At 47.0% G+C, this 21,664-nt stretch overlaps 1 protein-coding gene across 2 annotated transcripts in view; it reads left to right on the plus strand.

Annotated features, from left to right (window-relative positions):
• Positions 1-21,664, plus strand: part of MAP3K9 (mitogen-activated protein kinase kinase kinase 9) — a 69,992-nt gene that overhangs the window by 40,339 nt on the left and 7,989 nt on the right. For both annotated transcript variants that reach the window (XM_054715466.1, XM_008138889.3), the window contains exons 3-8: positions 4,321-4,501; positions 12,082-12,230; positions 13,158-13,333; positions 17,542-17,782; positions 19,369-19,491; positions 20,836-20,989. In XM_054715466.1, coding sequence (XP_054571441.1) covers positions 4,321-4,501; positions 12,082-12,230; positions 13,158-13,333; positions 17,542-17,782; positions 19,369-19,491; positions 20,836-20,989 — 1,024 coding nt within the window. The remainder of the gene's footprint in view (positions 1-4,320; positions 4,502-12,081; positions 12,231-13,157; positions 13,334-17,541; positions 17,783-19,368; positions 19,492-20,835; positions 20,990-21,664) is intronic.

Consider the following 21,664-nt stretch of genomic DNA (forward strand, 5'->3'; position numbering starts at 1 on the left):
GAGCAGCCGGGCGGGGCAGGACGCCTGCTATGAGGGGAAGGGTGGGGGTGCAGAGGGAGCTACAGGAGCGGCGCTCCAGCCGGAGTGGAGAAGACTGAAGGCTCCAGCCGGAGCGAACACTGAAGGCTCCTGCCGGAGTGAAGGCTTCAGCCAGAGTGAAGATGGAAGGTGGCGGCCAGAGCGAAGGCCTGGGTCCCGGGTGCCGGAGGAAAACTGGTGAAGGCAGCCAGGGGAAGGAATCTTCGTGCAACAGGCCTCTAGTATGCTAATGATATGCTAAGGCTGCTCAACTGCTCGCTATGATGTGCACTGACCACCAGGGGGCAGACAGTCAACTGGTCGACCAGTTGCTGTGACATGCACTGACCAGCAGGGGGAAGACGCTCTGACTGGTAGGTTAGCTTGCTACTGGGGTCCAGCCAATTGGGACTGAGCGAGATGGGCCGGATATGCCCTGGACCCCTCCTGCGGTCCCTCCCTGGCTGGCCAACCTCCTGTGTGCCTCCCCAGCCCAGATCGTGCACTGGTGGGGTCCCTCGGCCTGGCCTGTGCCCTCTTGCAATCCGGGCTGAGGGACCCCCCCAGTGCAGAATTTTGTACACTGGGCCTCTAGTTATATATAATCTAGTAATTCTACCCCTACGTATATACCCCAAAGTATTAAAAAGAGGTACTCAAAAGAATATATGTACACACATGTTCATAGCACTATTCACAATCATCAAAAGATGGAAACAACCCAAATGCCTATTAATGGACAGGTGGATAATATTCCATTGTGGTATATCCATACAATGGAATATTATTCGGCCATAAAAGGAATGAAGCACTGACACAGGCCGTAATGTGGATGAACCTTGAAAACATGCTAAGTGCAGTAACCATATGTGCCACATATTATCGGATTCCATTTATGTGAAGTATCCAGAATAGGTAAATCCACAGAGATAGAAAGCAGATTGGTGGTTGCCAGGGGCTAGGAGGAGGGGAGAATGGGAAACAATTTTTTAATAAGTATGGGGTTTCCTTGGAAGAGTGATGAAAATATTTTGCAACTAGGTAGACGTGGTGGTTTTACAACATTGTGAATGTACTAAGTACTACTGAATTGTTCACATTAAATGTTTTTAATTTTATGTTATGTGAATTTCATTTCAATTTTTTTAAAACTACAGAAAAAGGTAAAGCTTTTACAAACTCTGTAACCATAATTATTACTAGTAATAGATACTTGTTGATACCAGTATGTCAGGACACTGTTGAGAATCCTTGCCTGTAACCATCTGCCTGGTTTACTAGCTGGCTTCTAATTACACTTCTCCTTGTGGCTGAGGGCAGGACACCTCGCCAGGGATTTCTAACTTAGATGCCTTCAGGGCCCAACCTGTTGGGATAAATGTTTGAGGTTCAGATTCAGACCGTCTATCTCTGGGCTGATTCTTGCCCCATCTCCATCATTCTGCCATCCCTCTTAAATCAACTGACGGACTAGGCCAGTGATGGGCAACCTTTTGAGCTTGGTGTGTCAAACTTCGCCAAAAAACTGAGCATAACTCGGGTAGTGTGTCACTTTGAGGAAAAAACTAACTCTAAGACTCTAGTTGCAAATATTTCATCCTCAGGAGCAGCAATGTTTCATCCTCGGCATGCGGCCGCGTGTCATCAGAAATGGCTACGCGTGTCAGTGCTGACATGCGTGTCATAGGTTCACCATCACTGGACTAGTCTGTTTTAAAAATCATCTTCAGTATGCCATTCAGTGGCTAAAAATCCTTTTCCTGTAACAGAATCTAAACTTCTCTGCTTCCCCTTCCAGCATAGAGTATGAGGAAGTTTAGCTGGTTCCATGTGCATGTGTACTGTGAAACACTTTTTTAAAAAAATATTTTTATTGATTTCAGATAAGAAAGGAGAGGGGGAGATAGAAACATCAATCATGAGAAAGAATCATTGATCGGCTGCCTCCTGCACACCCCCAATTGGGGATCGAGCCTGCAACCTTGGCATATGCCCTGACCAGGAATCGAACCTTGGCCTCCTGGTTCATAGGTTGACGTTCAACCACTGAGCCACACTGGCTGGGCATATACCATGAAACTCTTATCCTCCTCCCCGCTGTGCCTTGGGCCAGCCACCTGGAGATTTGGGGTAAAAGGACTAAATCCTGTTGCCTATGAAAAAGGGGAGGGGGGGGTCTCTCTGAACCTTTGGTTTAAGGACGGCTCCGGAGAAACAACCAGCAGCTGGTGGCCCTTCTATGGAGGTTCGGTGGGCTTCTTTACTGTCACTTTCTTTAGTGTCAGCAACCAGAGTGCACGTTTGTCTGCTATCTCTGTTCAAGGAGAGAGAGAGAAGGAGAGAGAGAGAAAGAGTGTGTGTGTGGGGCACAGAAGAACCTGTAAAGATTTTTTTAAATACATTTTATTGTTTTTTTTACAGAGAGGAAGGGAGAGGGATAGAGAGTTAGAAACATCGATGAGAGAGAAACATCAATCAGCTGCCTCCTGCACACCCTCTACTGGGTATGTGCCCGCAACCAAGGTACATGTCCTTGACTGGAATTGAACCTGGGATCCTTGAGTCTGCAGGCCGATGCTTTATCCACTGAGCCAAACCAGTTAGGGCTGGAAAGGTTTTTAGTAGATGACTTGACGAAAGGTTTTTTTGTTTTGTTTTTGTTTTCTGTTTTTTATCTGCCCAAGCACTCAGAGGCCTGGACCCTTTCAGGCTCCTGGAAGCAGGGAGTGGGGAGGGCTATCAGGGGAGAGGTTGTGGAGGAAGGAGACTTAGTCCATTAGGTTTAGGGAGTGGCTGGCACTGTTTTCTTTTGTGCCTCCAGCTCCATGGCTGCTTGTAATCCCTCTTTACTGATGATTTTCTGAGAACCACATAGGACTTGGAGACCTTTGGCCCCCATCCTTTCCCTGTGGTAACAATTGGACATTTGCTGGGGGTGGGGGACACGGCAGGAAAAGTGCAGTTGTGTGACTGCAGGACCTGCCTAAGGCCCTCGCCCTAACACCTCCCCGCCCGAGTGGTGGAGAAGCCTTCCTCCTTCCCTGGAATCCTGTGTTCAGAACTCGGAATTCCACGTGGTCAGTGTCTGGCCCCCGAGCGGTTGTGTTTGCCCCGGGCCTGCGGAACCATCCCACTTGTGAAAATGGAGGCTTGCCCTCCACAGATCCAAGGCATTCACTCGCTGCCCCCTCCGCAGAGTGCCTTGGCTTAGCTTACAGCACTGCAGTCAATTAGCGTTGTTGTCCTTTTGGGGAGATTGGCTCCCACAAGGGCACACTTATCGCTGAAACCGTCCTGTGCTGAGGTGGCTGCCTCAGCTGCTGTCCGAGGAACGCCGGGATGGCTCCCACACCGCGATGCTTTGGCGTTAGAGCTTGGGAGACGGCCCCGTAGAACCAGTTCAGCCACCAGTTCTTCCTTCCTGGCCATGTTCATAGAGAACATCATGGGTGTGAACGTGTGTGTGCCCTCTGACCCTGTCAGCCAGTTCACAATGGGTAGGGGGTGAGTTCCTGGAACTAGGGGAAATCTCTGTGTTCCAAAATGTGTTTTCTTAAGAGCTTAAGTAAAGTACCTTGAATTGGTTCATGGAAACTACCCAGATACTGAAACCTTGGAGATCCAACATGCACCTCCATTCCTTGTGGGCTGAGAAAGGATGCTAGGTTATCGTTGTACCTCAGTCTGTGAAGCCGTTGCTTCCTGATGTGTTGTAAAGTGAGCTTATGCGTTTGTACGTGTGTGTGTGTGTGTGTGTGTGTGTGGGTATTTTCAATGATAGCGTCATTTAGATATTGTTCATATACCATGAAGTTTAGGTTATAGCCCAGCCGTGCTCTGGCCAACAGAAAGCCCAAGTATCCCCTCCTCAGAGGGGCCAGCTGTGACCTCAGCTCCTTCCTTAGGGGGTGAGTGGGCCGTATGTTATAAGATTAAGAGAGAAGGCTCTGGAGTCAGGCTGCCTGGGTTTCAGTCCTAGCTTATTTGGTGAGTGGCCCTGGAAAATTTAATGGTGCCAAAGTTGTTTCCTCACCTCAGTTCCCTCTGTGAAACAGAGATGGCAGTAGTACCCACCTCATAAGGCTTTGTGTGGTTTGGAGATAATGCTGATAAAAGACTTGGCATAAAAATGGTGCCTCGTAGGTGTTTAGAGTGACGGCTCCGACCATCAGTCAGTCTGTGGTAGCTGCATGATGGAGCCTGCACAGGAGAGGACAGTGGGTCCAGGAGGGCTCTGTATTTGTGGTTTCCCTGTGACTAATGCAGACTCTCTGGTTTCTTTGTATTCCTTTCCTTACCCAGTACTGATCCTCCAGAAGGTGGAGAATGGAGACCTCAGCAACAAGATTCTGAAGATCACCGACTTCGGCCTGGCTCGGGAATGGCACCGAACCACCAAGATGAGCGCGGCAGGGACATATGCTTGGATGGCCCCCGAAGTCATTCGTGCCTCCATGTTTTCCAAAGGCAGCGATGTGTGGAGGTAAGGTGCAGGGGTGTGGGGTCACTGTCCCTCAGGTCTGTTTTGGCTGCACACACGCTTAGGGACTTGGAGAATTGAGGTTGCATAGACTCCCAGGAACCCCAAGTAGGTCTAAGTGACCCCTTCAGAGCAATCTACACTAATTCCCGAGTTGCCAGGGGACAGTTTCCAATGCCTTCATCTGCCAGAAGTCCCTCCAGTGCTGTGGCAAGTGCACATCTGTGCAGGCCCCTCTCTGTCGGTGATTGCTCCCTAGGGAAGATCAGGGGCAGTGTGTACTGTAGGGGGGTGAGGGCACTCAGTCACTCCTGGAGACCTTCACCAGGGTCACCCTGGCTTGCTTAGCAACAGTGGCTCTTACTGCTGGACTCGTCCTCACTATAAGCTCCTGGGACCATAAGTATTCACTGTGCTGTCTCTTTTTTCTTGGCGGCTGGATGTTATCCTTTGCAGTTATCCGCTTAACCTTTTTAGTCCATCTGTTGATGTGGATATAGGAGTAGGAAAAGACAGGTCCAAGCATGTGCCCAGAAATGCATAGTCACAGATTGGACCAGCCATCTGCCTAATAAATATCAGCCCACGGGGTCACTTTTGTATTCCTTTTAAGAGGAATACAAGTTTTTGTGTGAACATATGGGTCTAAAACTCTTGTCCCCACTGATGGGAGGATGAGCATCTGCAGAGCATGCAGCCCGTGGCCGTGAGACTGTAGCATCACCTTGGTACGCAAAAGAAAGGACTATAGGTTATCGTTGTACCTCAGTCTGTGAAGTCGTTGCTTCCTGATGTATTGTAAAGTGAGCTTATGTGTTTGTATGTATGTGTGTGTATTTTTAATAACAGCGTTATTGAGATATCCACATTTACCCTTTAAAAAGCATGACAGTGGTTTTTAGTAAATTTACAAAGTTTGATACCAGTCACCGTTGTTATTAGTTTCCTAGGATTGCTATAACGAATTACCACAAACCTGGTGGCTTAAAACCATAGAAATTTATAGCTTGGGGACCAGAAGTGTACAATTCGTGTCAGTAGGGCCACACCCCCTCCAGAGACTCTAGGGGAGATTCTGTTCCCAATAAGGCTTCTGGGTATGAAGACATGGACATAACTTTTTAGGGCCACCATTCAACCTACTGTAACCACTATCTATTTTCAGAATATTTTTATTACCCAAAAAAGAAACCTGATACCCATTAGCAGTCATTTTCTAATCTGCCCCGGCAACCACGAACTTACTTTCTGTCTCTAGGGGGCTATTCTGGACATGTCATACAAATGGGACCATATAATGTATGGTCTTTTGTGACTGGCGTCTTTCATTTAGCATAATGTTTTCAAGGTGTATCCATGTGTTAGCATGCGTCAGAACTTCATTCCTTTTATAGCTGAATAATATTCCATTTATGGATATACCACAATTTGTGTATCCATTATTCATCAGCTGATGGACATTTGGGTTGTTTCCACTTCTTGGCTCAGTGCTGCTGTGGACATCTGTGTACAAGTGTTTGTGTGAACATATGTTATCAGTTCTCTTGGGTATATACTGAGGAGCGAAATTGCTGAGTCACGTGGTAATTCTATGTTTAACTTTTTGAGGAACCGCCAAGATATTTATCTTTCTCTGACTGGCTTATTTCGATTAGCATAATGCTCTCCAGGTCCATCCATGCTGTTGCAAATGGTAAGAATTCCTTCTTTTTTACAGCAGTGGAGTATTCCATTGTGTAAATGTACCATAGTTTTTTATTCCACTCATCTGCTGATGGGCACTTAGGCTGTTTCCAAATCTTAGCTATTGTAAATTGTGCTGCTAGACATGTATTTCTTTTAAGGAGTAGTCCGGTTAGACCAGGCTGGTGGGGCAGTTGTGCCCTGTGAGATGGTTTAGGAACCCAGGTTCTTTCGGGTCTCTCAGTGCTGTCTGAATGGTTCCATCTGAGTTGACTGTTGCTTCTGCATTACAATCTGCAGAGAAGGGGAACGAGAGCTTATCCATGGCCAGCAGTTTGTCTTTAATTTGGAGATGACCCAGAAGAAGTGCACATCTCCTCTGTGCACACCCCTATTGCCTGCTCTAGGTTATGTATGCACACCTGGCTCCAAGGGAGACAGACAGACAAATGTAGGCTGGACAACCATGTGCCCAGCTAAAGCTCTTATTATGGAAGAAGGAGAGAATGGATTCCGGGGAATAATCAACCACTTGCCACACTCAACTTCGTCTTAACTTTCTTCATGGGACAACATGACTTCTCAGTAGCATAATTGTTTTCTACTTTCTATATATTCCTGCTAGCCTCTTTTCCCAGCCTGGCCCTGAAACCATTCAGGATTAATTGTCACACATTCCCAGGATTTCTGTTGCTGCAATGATGTGGGCAGAGTTGCCTCTGGATACCAGGTACATTCTTAGTGGGAAGGGCAAACCCAGATACCTAATGTCAGATCTTCTCATAGTGATAGAAATCCAGGCAAGGAAGGGCAAGGCCATTGCAGCGCTCTGTCCATCACGGAAGGAACAAGGCAGAACCTTCCAGCTTTTACCCCAAGTGTCCTCGTTCCAAGACTACCCTCCAGGTCTTGCCCTGAAACCACACATCCTGAAAGCAGGCTTGAGGAGCCTCTGGTGAGAGGCATCTGATGATGTGATTCTACTACCTGAAGGGAGTAGCTTGGAGGTAAACTTCAAATCAACTGCACTTTGGCTGAGGTGTCTTGGAATTTGTCTCATGGTCTGCTCTGCCAGTGGGTCTCGGGATTAGGATCGCTCCCAGGGCTCAAGCCTCCTGACTCAGCGTGGCTGATGAATGTGGTTTGAAAACATAATTCACCCTGTTTCTTTCTAGCTTCCTTAGCTTCTTCCATGCTTCAGTATTTCTTTCTAGGACACAATCTATTGAACCCATTAAATGAGCCTTTTATCTCTTTCTCCTCAAGCCTGCTCATCTAAGTGGCTCTAAATGATCTTGCATCTTTACCAGAAGAAAACATGTGCCCATTGCTATTCATACAGCACACATACACTGGTAGCAGTATTTACCGCCTACGAATGCTTACAGGCCAGGCTCTATACTGAATGCTGTGCATCGTTTATCTCATGTGTGGGGTGAAATGGAGGCATTTTATTGATCATTGTAAGTTTCTAAAGTTACAGTAGTAAAATGGGTTCACTATAGGAAAAAAAAGTAGAAAATATGGATAAACAAAGAAAAAAGAAAAAGAAAATCACCCACAACTTACTTCTAAAGATAACCTATATTAATATTTTGGTATACTCATTCCTGTTTACATGCTCATCCACCCAGCCCTTAAAATGGGATTATTATGTTTTTAAGCTACTTTTTAAATATAATATTGCATGAGCATATCAATAAATATTTTTTGCCAATAAAAATATCAATGTATATGTTACATAAATACGTTAGTAGATATGTCATCATTTTGAATGAGGATCCAGCTAACCACAAGAAGAATTGTATGCTACTTCACCATTTACAAAGTGTTTTCACATATTGTAAGTTCAGTTGTTTTTGCCAAAGATTAGTAAACAAGTCAGTGAGGTTCCTGAATGTAGGGTCACAGCTGATTACCAAGTGCAAGAGCCCATTCAGGCGGCACCTCTCCTTTTAGGGCAGTGATGGGCAACCTTTTGAGCTTGGTGTGTCAAACTTCGCCAAAAAACTGAGCATAACTCGGATAGTGTGTCACTTTGAGGACAAAACATTATTTCGCAAATGTTTCATCCTCAGGAGCAGCAAATGTTTCATCCTCGGCATGAGGCCGCCTCAGCGGCCGCGTGTCATCAGAAATGGCTACGCGTGTCAGTGCTGACATGCGTGTCATAGGTTCACCATCACTGTTTTAGGGCATGGACCCCTGAGTTGACAGTTATCCCTAATAAACAGGTTATCTCTAATTTAGAGATAACACAGGTTAAGAAGAAAAACAGTCCTTGGTCCAGTTCAGGTGCAGAATTGCTGTGCCTTTGGTTGGGAAGGGTTGCTACCACTCAGATGCTTTTCTTCAAGTTGAAAAAAATAAAACACCCCTCCCCCACCTTTGACCATACCCTACAGGGGAAGGTTACCTCACCTCTGGAGGTGGCTAATGAATGGCACCGGCTGAGTTCCCTGAGGGCAGCGCTGTGGGAGCTGGCGGTTCTCTGTGGGCGAGGGGCTCCCAGGCAGTGTTTTAGTGGGTACTTCCAGGCTGCTTGTAAATGGTCTTGAAGGATCTCTTGACCTTTCCTTTCAATCCCAGGAGTGCAACAAATTAGGCTAAACTTGAGGTAAATCAGTGGGCTTCTGCCCACCTCTCCCTGGGGCTCAGACCCAACTAACGTGTATATCTCCAATTTCTTTCTTGGACTCTATTCCTGTGAAAGGAACACCAAGACTTCATTTATATCACCCACCTTCTGTTACAAAAATAAGCAGGAACATTGGCAGAGGATAACTTGGACTGGTTGAGTCATCCCCGGAAAGTCTTCTTCCAAAAGGCTGGTGTCCTTCAACAAGGCTCTCTCTACACACGGTGGGCTCTGCCCAGCTCCCACCAGCCACTCTCACTTCAGGTCCTCTCCAAGGGCAGCACAGATGTTTGCTAGCCACAGATGGTGATTTCTGGATGAGGAGCAGTTGTTATTCTCTGCTCTGTGAGGTGTAGGGGAGGCTGTCTTTGTACAGATGAGGGAACAGGTCTGGAGACATGAACTTGCTTTTCCAAGGTCACATGGCTGGTAAGTGGTAAAGCAGGCATTTGACTGAAGTCTGTCTCAATCTTTCTTGGGGGGAGTAGTCCTCCCATTTCACTTAGTTGTAGAGCCCTTCAAATGGAATGGAATGCTGATGCCCAAAGAAGCCAGCCAGGTTTGAGCAGAGCTGCTCTTGTTAAGCCGAGAGGTGCCTGGCTCCTCCCTTTTCCAGGTGGCCTGAGACTTCTCCATAGGTCACCTAGGGCTCTGCGTGAGAGCCATCACCCGGGGGATGCTAGGACACAAAAGAGGATGCATGTTTGGATCTTTGAAACTCGACTGTCTTTCCAGGTGGTTAGGGTTCAGACCCCATTTGTCTTTGCCTGGATGGGAGAAAGGGGTTCTTTGGGACCGTGGGTGTTCCTTCCTCAGGGTGGAGGTGGGCAGTAATGCCAAGGGCAAGCAAGAGGAAAGTCACTCTAACCTAGGAATCTAATCAGCAGTGCTGAGAGTTCACTTGGTAAAAGCTGCCCAGCATGAGCTCTGTCTGGGTGGTCACATTAAAGGTCTGGTAGGAAGTATAATAGAGCAATTCTTGGTGGTATTCTGGGCTTACTCAAGGGTACCCAGTGCACCCTGCAGGACCATCTCACCAGGCACTCACTCCCACACCCCTCCACCAACTCACTCACTAAATGAGTGCCTACTATGTAGCCAGGCCCTGAGAATGCAGATTAAACACTACTATCCCTGCCCTCTAGGAGCCCATAGGCTGGTGAACAAACAACTACAATATGTGGCAGCCCAAACAAGGCTGCGTAACACCTGGAGTTGTTAGGCAAGGCTTCCTAACGTGTCCAGTTGTTCCCATCAGCCTCAGTCTAAAATCCAACACCTTGTCCAGACAAGACTCTTGGAACTGTCTACAGGCTTTTTCCTGTCAAGATACATCAAGTGTTTGGAGGGGTCACCGGGGTAAAGCCATTCTCTAAGGAGACTGGCCAGACCACTCTGAGGGTCCATCTGTAGGGACCCCCTGGCTGCCCTGGCTCATGGGTTGGCACATTGTTGCTCTTTGGGGCCATGCCAGACCACTTGGGCTTCTTTAAAGACAAGTTCATGTGCTTGTACGTGCTGATCCCTGTCTCTGGAGCACTCACTCTTCCTTCACTCAGCATTCAAGGTTAAGCTCCAGGTTTAGCAATCTCCCATCCCACCCTGGTCTGGTTTGGGTGGCCCTCCCTTGTGCTCTCTTAGTATCTCTGTTGTGACTCATTTCTCCATATTCTAATTGATGTTCTTTCTGTTCCTCTCACTAATCTCTTTGTGAATAAGATCTGTATCTTTTATTTATTTATTTATCTTCACCCAAGGATATGTTTTTATTGAAGGGAGAGGGAGAGAGAAGAAACATTGACCCATTTGCCTCCCATACTCACCCTAACTGGGGATCTGAACCTGCAACCTGAGTAGGTGCCCTGACCGGGAATCAAACCCAAGACCTTTCAGCGTATGGGACGACACTGTAACCAACTGAGCCACACCAGCCAGGGCAAGATCTGTATCTTTTATCCTGTATCCTAGTGTGTGGCATTGAGCTTGATGCATAATAAATATTTAATAGATGTTTAAAATGAATGACTAAATGGTGGTGCATTTGAATCGGATCTTGAAAGACGATTAGAGTTTACCAGGCAGAGAAATGGTAGAAGGGCATTCTAGAGAGAAAGCATGGAAAGGTGGTTCAGGGTCCACCATGACTTACTTCATGTATGCCCTTAATATATGCTGCTCAACCTATCTAGAGCTTGCTTTCCTCATCTGCAAAATGACGATGAAATTTACCTTGCAGGTTTGTTGTAGGGATTCAAGATGGTGTTTGTAAATGGCATAGCACCCTGCACATGCCAGGTACCACGATAAAAATAGATACTGGGTTCTTTCTTTTTTTTTAAATTTAATTAATATGACTTTTTGTTGTTTGTAAACTGCTGATGAATATTTTAAAATTTGAGGTTTGTGTTGAAAATATGAAAAGAGCCACTGTTCTAACCGTTCATGGCCTTACATTTCCTTGTCCTGACTCATTCCTGGAATGAGTCAGGACTCCATATTTTGTCTAGTTCTGATTGTGAACTTGTAGAATAGTTATTCCTCTGAGCTCTGTACTCCTCATTCTCTGGCTCCTAGGACCTGTGAAAAGAAATTCTTTATGTCGACTTGCAAGGTAGGGAGGGAGCTCTGACGTCCTCACAGCTGGTGATCTGCTATGCTCCGGTGGTGCAGGCCACCCTGGCGAAACGTCTCCTTTGAATTACTCAGCGGTGTCCATTAAGGACTCACACTGATGGGGGCAGGAATCTATTCAACCTAGTGGGCATTAAAGAAACCTTTTTAAAGATTTTAGGGAGAAAAATCTGTTTGGAGTGGTCAGCTTTCTGTGTTTCCAAAGCTAAAATATATTTGTGACTAAAGCCGAAATTTTTTTAAAACAGAAAGAAATGTATTTGGGGGAGGCTGCCCCTTCTCCCAGTTTATTACACTAACAATAACAACAACAAAATAGCTGTGGCCCTTGAGCACTGATTTGAACACTAGAGGAGCTCAGTTAATGTCATGAGTCTTGAGAGACTGCTAGTGTTATTGCCCTTTATAGGTGAGGAATTTGAGGAGCAGACTTTGAAACCAAGTGTGCCTGACTCCAGAGTTTTTGCTTTCTGCCAGAAGGCCTTATGGTCCCCCTTTCATATTACGTTACGACGTCCATTTTGTTAGTCTCCCTACATGCTGGAGAGCATGTGGCATGCTCAGCAAGCACGCATGAATGAACTATTTCAGTGCAGCTGCACCTGTAGTTATCAACTCTTCTTCTCCCTAGCTATGGGGTGCTGCTTTGGGAGCTACTGACTGGTGAGGTGCCCTTCCGAGGGATCGATGGCTTGGCAGTCGCTTATGGAGTGGCCATGAACAAACTCGCCCTCCCCATCCCTTCTACATGCCCAGAACCTTTTGCCAAACTCATGGAAGGTAAGTGATCCCTCACCAAGACAAAACTGGAGACAGTTCACCGTCCTATCTGCACTTGATAGATTTTGGCCAATTCTGCAGGATCAGTTACTGAAAGAGGAGATGAAGTATTAGTCACTCAAGAAGGAATCCTATGGGTGGTTGGAAGAGCTACTTCAAGATGATGTTAGCACCCTGATAGTTGCTGTCACAACTGTCCCTTCTGTCCTTCTCCAGTGACTATAGATCTTAACTTAGTAACTAAAGCCTGCTATCCAGTTCTTCATTATATTATTAACTCAAATGAAGAAGGTATTGCAGCTTTTATTTTAGGACCTCTGCATGTCTTACATCTAGAAATAAAGAGCACCTGAGAAGAAAGGAACTCTCAAAGTCATCTAGGCAAATCCCACAATTTTGTGAGAAATCCAAAGCGGAGAAAAGCAAAGTGGATGGGTGGCCACTCCATTAGTAAGAGCTGAGCTAAAAGTAGAAAGAATTCATTTTTTCCTGACTCCCACTCCAGTGCTGTTGATCATTGCCTTCTCAATTGCCCATTGAGGTGGGGGAGGGTAGCTCATTGGGTTTTGGAAAATTGAGGCCCAAGGTGTAGTTACCCACTGTAGGACTGGAATTGTAACTGGATAAAGTGTGGCAGTGAACTTCACACAAGGGAACTCTTTGGACTTGCCTTTCTCATGCTGAATCAATAGTCACCATTGGATAGTGCACACGTGCAGCATTTTCTTAACAAATTCACCCTCTTTGATTATGATGCTGGGCACCTGGCTTTACTTCCTAAGCCCTGTTTGTGGACCTAAATCCCAGTCTCTGTTTCTGAAAGGAGAAGTAAGAGGTAGTTGTCTAGTAAATGAGGTCATAATATCCTAAGTCTAACATTTGCCTCTGTCCATTCATGCTTTTTGCCTGCTCACGTGCTCCGTGAAGATTGCTGGAATCCCGACCCCCATTCACGACCACCCTTCACAAATATCCTGGACCAGCTAACTACCATAGAGGAGTCTGGTTTCTTTGAAATGCCCAAGGACTCCTTCCACTGCCTGCAGGATGACTGGAAACATGAGATTCAGGAGATGTTTGACCAACTCAGGGCCAAAGAAAAGGTAAGAGAAAAAAGATAAAGTCATGCCTTGGATCCGTGAGCCTTCTCTGCTGGGGCCTCTGGACAGATCCTGACACGACCACCTTCCTGCTTGGTTTGCAATAACAGGGCAGCTCTTTCCTTCCCGGCTTTGCATGGGAAGAATTCTCCAGGCCTCAGGTGTGACCTGAAATGGTATAGACTTTTTCTTCTTTTGGAAATAAGGCAGGAATAAGCAGGGGGAGTCGGAGCCAGAGCTCTCCTTGAGCCTATCTACTTCATTGTCCAAAAGAGGGAGCACACCACTGGGCAAGTACCAACGTGGTGTCTCACCGGCCAGCTGAAAATGCAGAAGGGTTCTCGAAAGGTGTCTTGGCTTTGCAATGGACTTGTCGAGGGGTTAGCTTGATACAAGGGTACTTCAACATTGAGAACAGTTATCAGAGCACCTTGCCAGTGTCTTTTGGTATCAGAATCAGAAAAAGCCTGTGGGCTAAAAATACTACGGATCTGAAATTGTTTGGCATTTTTCATGTTTTTGTGAAAAGGGCTGGCAACCAGGGAGTTCAGAGACTTAGCCAGGTAGAGGTCCATCTTCCTGTTTTGTGGCCGTTCCGTAAATGTCCCCTTTCTGTGCCCTTGGTGCAGTCAGTGTCCCCACAGGTAAAGTTAATCAAAGCAGCTGTCTTGCTTTATACTGCAGGGGCCTAACTAAATCTAAGGGCTACAGCGAGGGCCAGGAGGGAGGTCTATATATAGACCTGGTTAATTTCTCTTTCCCTTCTCACTCCCCACCATGGGAATTTGGGAAGCAACATGATAATAATAGTAGCTAAAATTACACATATCTTTATGACTTCCCAGTTCTTTCACTTGAAAGGTCTGCTAAGACCTTTTCATCCTTTTTAACCAGGAGTCTTATGCCCCTGCCACCAGCATGTAGGGCAGGTGTCATTATCTTTTTCTTCTCAGAACTGAGGGTCAGTGACTTGTCTAGGTAAGTGGGGAACCAGAAACTTCAACCTGGGTCTTCTGATTCCCAAATCATCCCCTTCCCAGTATCATTATCGTTCCCTAAACAAATGACTTCAACATCATTTCCGGAGCTGATGTAACGAGATTGAACTCTTTTTATTCAGCAGAGCAATCCTAAACTTGATACTGTTTGGCAAGTCAGTGAGCATTCTGCAGGGGAATGGAGTGAGCTGATGACGAATCTTTAAGGATCTCACGGGGAGAGGGGGAGAGACCTGCACTGACCATTGAGCAGAATGATTAAAAGAAACTGTTCCAACTAGAAAAACTGCAGAGTTCCTGGCCTTTTGTTAGATTGCTGAATTGCTGACTCTCAGTTATTTCTTTTAATTAATGAAATTATAAGGGTACCAGCCAATAAAAAAAAAAAAAGAAAGTTGGATTTTGTCAATAAGTAGTTACTAGGAAAAGTCAAACCCATTCTCACAATAGCTAACATTCGTAGAGCAGGTACTATGTGCTATGGTCTGTTATTTACTTATATGAATTCTTACATAATCATACGTAACGAGATAATAATTGTCTTATGTTATACAACCCTGTGAAGTTGGTGCTATTAACTCCCTATCACAGATGAGGCCCATAGTAAATTGCCCAAGGCCACAATTCAGGCAGTTTGTTCAGAGTCCTTGCTCTTAACTACCACGCTGTGATGCCTCTCCTCATAAGGCTCGTAGTTGGGCCAGTGAGGGTAAGATGAATAATGAGCTTTGCCTCTGGAGTGATTCCTCTTACGTTATTGTATGTAGACAATATGATTGGCACACTATGAGGTTGACCCCTCATAGGTGTTTCACAAGAAGGGGATTTACCATGTTTGAGGTTCTTCCAGGTATATGGTGCCCTAGGCGAGTACTCTGTGAATGTCTTGCCTTCCTGTGTGATTCAGCTTATTCTTCAGGTTGGCTCAACCTACTGCTTCTAGGTATTGTGACCTGGCTTGGTCTCTGGACTGGGGTTGGGGTTCCCTTAAAGGAAGGAGCTTAGCCTCAAACCATCCCTTAGACAAGAGCATGCGGGAGAGAGTTGGAAAGGCTGGTATTAGCTTGCACTGTTCAGCTTTCCCACTTAGCAGCACATGGTCAATTACTACAACCAACCAGCAGTATTTTTCTGATTCGTCCATGTGTTTGTGTTTTCCTGATGGTGGAAGCTAAGTCGTGGGACAGGGAAGCCAAGGATTTGGAAGGTGCACCATTGATCTCTTTGGAGCTTATTTCATCAAAGTAGAAGCTCAAAAGTTCAAGCTCATCTCGTAGATACTTATGATGAGTCTATGTTCCCATAAAGGAGGATTGCATTTATAAAAATGTCTTCTGCCTCCTTCTTCTTTCTCATTCACTCATTCATTCATTGACTCAGCAGTTATTCAGCAACTATTGAGCACCTGCCACATACCAGACAGTTCCCTAGGGGCTAATCCTCTTCTCATTTCTCATTCTATTACTTTTATGGTTATTTTTATCTTCTCTTGAGAATGGAAGACTAGTCGGATAAAAAGCTCCTCCCACCAGAACATTTTATTCCCATCTCTGTGCTCTCTTCTGCTTTCTACCTACTGCTCAGCTTCCCCAATATGTGCTCTCATACTTTTTCTTTTTTTAAAAAAAAAAGCTCTAAATTTCTTATCTACAGTATTTTGTTTTTGTCCGGAATGACTCCTTCTAGTGGAGCATGTCATTGAGAATTTTAAGTTTCGACCACAGAAGTGTTGCTCTGGCTTCTTTATTAAAGAAGCATTCCACTTTGTACACATGGTTCTCCTAGGTTATTGACATGAGAGCTTTCTTAAATTTCCCCTTATCCCCACCCACTTCAGTCCTAGGCCTGGAGTATCCAGTGTGAAAAGTTTAGATTCCATATTTTTAAATTTTATACACATGCTTTGTTCTCTTCCCTATTTTCTCTCCTATTTCCTGATTCCATGTCTCCCACCTCTTCCCAGGACTCCGTGCTGGGTTCATTGATAAGTTCATGCAGAAGGAAAAGGGGGTTCTGCCCACCTAACGTGGCAGTGGTTCTAGAGCAAGCGCCTGGCAAAGATGTCAGGAAATGTTCTCTCTTCTCTTGGCTGCACCGTCGCCGTCCTTCCAGAGCAAATGGCTGTCCTTTAAGATAAGAGGAGAGTTCTGACCACATGCCTCAGCTGACTCACTCACCAAGCGAGCATGCCTTCCCTACCTCTGCAGCAGCCACTCTGGAAATCTGTGTGTGTTTTTAAAATATTTTTTAAATTGATTTCCGAGAGGAAGGGAGAAGGGAGAGAGAGAAACATCAGTGATGAGAGAGAATCATTGATTGGCTGCCTCCTGCATGCCTCCCACTGGAGATTGAGCCCACAACCCAGGCATGTGCCCTTGACCGGAATCGAACCTGGGACCCTTCAGTCCGCAGACCAACACTTTATTCACTGAGCCAAACCAGCTAGGGCTGTTTTTTTTTTTTTTTTTTTTTTTTAAATATATTTTTTATTGATTTTTTTTACAGAGAGGAAGGAAGAGGGATATAGAGAGCTAGAAACATCGATGAGAGAGAAACATCGACCAGCTGCCTCTTGCACCGGGGATGTGCCCGCAACCAATGTACATGCCCTTGACCGGAATCGAACCTGGGACCTTTCAGTCTGCAGACCGACGCTCTATCCAGACGCTCTATCCACCGAGCCAAACCGGTTTCAGCGGGCTGTTTTTTTTAATTTGAATGTTTTAGGTGATGCCGGCAGGGTGATTCATATATAATGGGCACATTTTAAGGTAGACCACGTTAAGTTGGCTCTGGTTTAAAAAAAAACACATTTTTACGTGATGGAAAAATTTAAAGTAGAGTCACATCTGTAAATTGTAAGTACATATTGTATTTTCTACCCAACCCTCCATTTTTTTCCTAACTCGTAAGCAATTTTAATCAATAATCAAGGAACTGCTGGGAACTCTCAGTCCAGAGCTTGGCCTCTGGCTCCTCTAGCTGTATCCTCAGTCTGACTGTTCTGAGCTTGCCTTTCTCCACCATCCAGGTGGTCAGATGTTCATTCACCAGCTAACGGTGGTGCTGCCGTCTCTGCTGGGGACTGGATGTAGGGGGCGTTAAAGGGGCGCTCTGCAGGTGGCCCTGAGCACCAGCCTCCAGGCCCTCAGGCCTCACCTCTCTGCACTGACACCCACTCCTACTCATGGTTCTGGGTCCTGCCGCCCCCAGGAGCTCCGCACCTGGGAGGAGGAGCTGACGCGGGCTGCGCTGCAGCAGAAGAACCAGGAGGAGCTGCTGCGACGCCGCGAGCAGGAGCTGGCCGAGCGGGAGATCGACATCCTGGGCCGCGAGCTCAACATCATCATCCACCAGCTGTGCCAGGAGAAGCCGCGGGTGAAGAAACGCAAGGGCAAGTTCCGCAAGAACCGGCTGAAGCTCAAGGACGGGAACCGCATCAGCCTCCCTTCGGGTGGGTGGCCGGGGACCCACTGGGACGTGGGCACTGGGCGAGGGGCTGGGGTGGCCAGGGATGGCAGGAGCCAGGGGCTGAGCTGGACACACGGCACCCTGAGTCTCCACATGGAGCCGGCCGGCCTGGAATGGGCCATTCCGTAAACTGGTTGAACTGGCCTGCTGAAAAGCTACTCCAGTTCCAGGCACTTTGTGAGGGTGACTAGGCACAGAATGTGAAGGGAAGACACACTGGCGGTGGTCCTGACGGGCAAGCCCGGTCCGGCTGCTAGAAGCGTGGCCGCTCACGTACGCACATCCTACCTTGGGCAGATCTGGCGAAGGAAGCGTGTCATTGTGGGGAACAGAGATTCCGGAGTATGTATGTGTGAGAAAGAGAACTCTTGTCTCTGCAAAATCACTCGTCTCAGGGTTCCTTTAAATAATTAGTTCACTGCGTGCAGTTGAGATTAGGACTAACGTGTAAGAACCTGATTTACACATATCCTTTCAGAAACACGTCGGCTGAGTACAGGTACCTTTGTGGTATGCACAGCCTCGGGAAAATGCAAAGAAATGTGAAACGAGGCATTAGAATCCTGTGGGGGGCACGGTACCCACGGAGGGAGGTGAACGCTCAAGTGTGTGTTTATGTAGATGAGAAAGTTCACTGTAATCTGAGTCCTTAAGGACCCAGGAAGCAAGCTTCTAGAAGTCAGGGAACGCGGGGAACAGGGCCCAGGAGGAGCAGTAGTGGGTGGTCTGGAGCACGAGGATGGAGGCGTACGCAGAGACAAGGGAATTCAGTCAGTGAAAGCCAGTGAATGTGTTCATGGGACCTGCCTGCTGGTTTCCTTGTTGTGCATTTGTTTTCTTTGCAGGCAACACAGTCCCTCAGCACCTCTGAGCCTCCAGCATGTGCCAGCACACTGCTGCGTGCCGGGGAAGCGATCGTTCCCACCTCAGGGAGATCACAGTCCAGGGGGCAGACTTAGGTGTCAACGTGCAGCTGTGATTATTAGACCTCTTTGATCGATGAGGAGAGTAACACTCAGAAGTTCAGAGCTGTACGTTTTCCATTGCTTAGGCCTTTGAAACGCATCAGAATTCGGACCATTAGCTCCATGGCCCTCACATCCCTAGGTTCCCACCAAGGGTTCGTTCTTATTCCCCTGCTCTGCCTGCACTTGGTGCGAAGCATTAGTCTGCCTGATGGGGTCCCTGAGAAGAGGGGTGTGTACTAATAGATTATATGCAACGGAGAATTTAAAGTTAGACTTCCTAGAATAGTCCACCACTCTCAGGATCTAAAAAGGACTATTCTAAATGTGTAATTGCTACACCTGTATCCATTTATGAACACGGTCTCATGACTTTCACTGGCATAAGGAATTTTCCTTCTCCTTGTACGTTCATCTTGCCATCCTGCCATCTTTTTTGGGGGGCAAAGAGATGATTCTGAAAGAGAACATTTCCCAGGTGAACAAGGAGTTTCTTAGGAAACGGGGCCTGTCCCTCAAGCCTGCCAGGAAGTGTGTGTTTTCTAGGAGGAACCTGGTTGTGGGGAAATGCTAACGCATGTGTGTGTAATCTTTCTCCAAGCAGATTTCCAGCACAAGTTCACGGTCCAGGCCTCCCCCACCATGGATAAAAGGAAGAGCCTCATCAGCAGCCGCTCCAGCCCTCCTGCCAGCCCCACCATCATCCCGCGCCTTCGAGCCATCCAGTGTGAGACTGTTTCCCACATTAGTTGGGGCCAGAACATCGGGGGCACCTGTCCCCTCCTCTGTCCAGCCACCGACTGGTCCAGGCTTGCACCGTCCATAGCTCCTGCCACTTCTCCTCGACAATGTGTATATGCATGCACATATGTACGCAAACCTCAGCCTCCCCTTGTCTCCCTCCCTTAGCTTTACTGCTGCCTCCTCTTCCTCTTCCTCGTAGTCAGATACCTGCAAAGGGGTCTGTGGGTTCTGTGGGTACAAAGCATTTTGGAGTGTGATGTAGAAACAGGCTGGTACCGTGGCCTGGGCACCTTGTGGGCTCTGCCATATCTGAGGCGTCATTGTTTGTCTTTTGTTCATGCTCCCCAGGGAAGGGTGTTTTCCAAGGGTAGGTCCTAAGAAAACTTGCCAAGTGTTTTACGATAGGCCAGATGTGGACCGATTTCAATTTTATGGCAGTGCTTATTAAAAAGAATTGATATATACACAAACATATACATGTCACATGCATGTGTGTGTGTGTGTGTATGAATGAACTAGACTCCCTGATGTAAGAGATTTCATAAAAAAAAAAAAAATCCTGGATTTCTGGCTTTCCTTGAAAAATCAGATCACATCAGTGGACTCCCTTCTGCATGTGGCCGCAGTTGGCCGGAACCCACGGTGGCTTCCACATGCTCCGTATTTTGCCTCAGTTCCCTCAACTGCTTATTTTTTTGGCAACTGGCTCACTTCACTCATTTGTGGAATAAGCCAAGTCTCTGAAGCAGGTGGGTTTCAGCCCATGCTCAGAAGAGTGTTCCTCCCCTCTTATCTCTTCTATTTCTCTAGGCCTGTTCCTTTCCCCTGGCCTCCTCCTCCTAACTGCCTTTTCCAGAGCCTCGAAACCCTCATTTGCTTCCTTTCCATCACTTTTCTTACAAAAATTCCTGCACTTCCACACCTCCGTTGCCCCTTATCCCCGCCCACCCCACACTCTAGTTCCACCCAACCAACCAGATGGCTCAGTCAGATCTGTCTGGAACGCTGAGGTCTGGCTGGCCTGCGCTCCAGCTTTTCGTTGGACCCATGAGAAGCTAGGAAGGGTTTCCACGTTTGGTACTTTGAGAATGCTAAGTGAGTGGGGGCTGAGAACTCCGTAACTTTCCTGGAGGGCTCCACTTGGGCAGAGTTTTTAAGGAAGTGTGACTTCTTCCCAGGAGCTCCAACTCTGTGTGTGAGAGTGTGTGTGTGTGTGTGTGTGTGTGTGTGTGTGTGTGTGTGTGTTTGGGTAGAGGCTGGTTTAGGGGGCAGGTGGGGGGCACTGTCCATCTGTTTCCAGATCCCATCCAACCTTTGTTGTTCACAGTGACACCAGGTGAAAGCAGCAAAACCTGGGGCCGGAGCTCAGTCGTCCCAAAGGAGGAAGGGGAGGAGGAGGAGAAGCGGGCTTCCAAGAAGAAGGGACGCACGTGGGGGCCAGGTACACTGGGCCAGAAGGAGCTCGCCTCGGGCGACGAAGGGTAAGAGCCAGATGATGGGAAATTCTCATTTAAAGGCGGGGCACCTTTTAAAACTACCGTGTGAAGTACCTTTTTCTCTATTGTGCGTTTCACTTCTTCCTCAGAAATTATGAGCTTCTTGATCTTTACAACAGAGTTTGCCAATTTCCTTTTTCCCTGGAACCACCTAAGATAGGGGTCGGCATACTTTTTCCATAAAGGGCCAGATAATAAATATTTTAGGCTTTGTGGGCCGTGTGGTGTCTATGGTAACTGCTCAATTTCTCCGTGGCAGTGCAGAAGCAGCCACAGAGCATAGATGAGACCTAAGTGAAGAAGAGGTAGTGGGCAGGAGGTAGACCACGAGTGACCGTTCACCGACCGCCAGAGGAGCGCTACTCAGAGTAGCACGTCCCCTGAGGCTGAGCCAGGTGGACAGAGTTCTGCTGGAGCGTTTTAATTAAACCTGGCTCTTCCCCAACACAACTGCTCAGGGGAAAGAAGGAAGAGCGGATTAGGGGGCCCTCTTGACTGGAGACTCATCCGGAAGCTGGGGCAGGCAGAATAATCCAGCCCTGGTAGAGCAGTTAGGTAGAACTCAGGGCCACTAGAACTTTTTTTGGGCCCCACTCCATAGCCACTCCGAAAGGTGTGAGCGCCCCCTCTGGACAAAGCACAAAGCATGTCTTGGTGCCT

The sequence above is a fragment of the Eptesicus fuscus genome, chromosome 5 (genome assembly GCF_027574615.1).
Source record: "Eptesicus fuscus isolate TK198812 chromosome 5, DD_ASM_mEF_20220401, whole genome shotgun sequence".
NCBI lineage: Eukaryota > Metazoa > Chordata > Mammalia > Chiroptera > Vespertilionidae > Eptesicus > Eptesicus fuscus.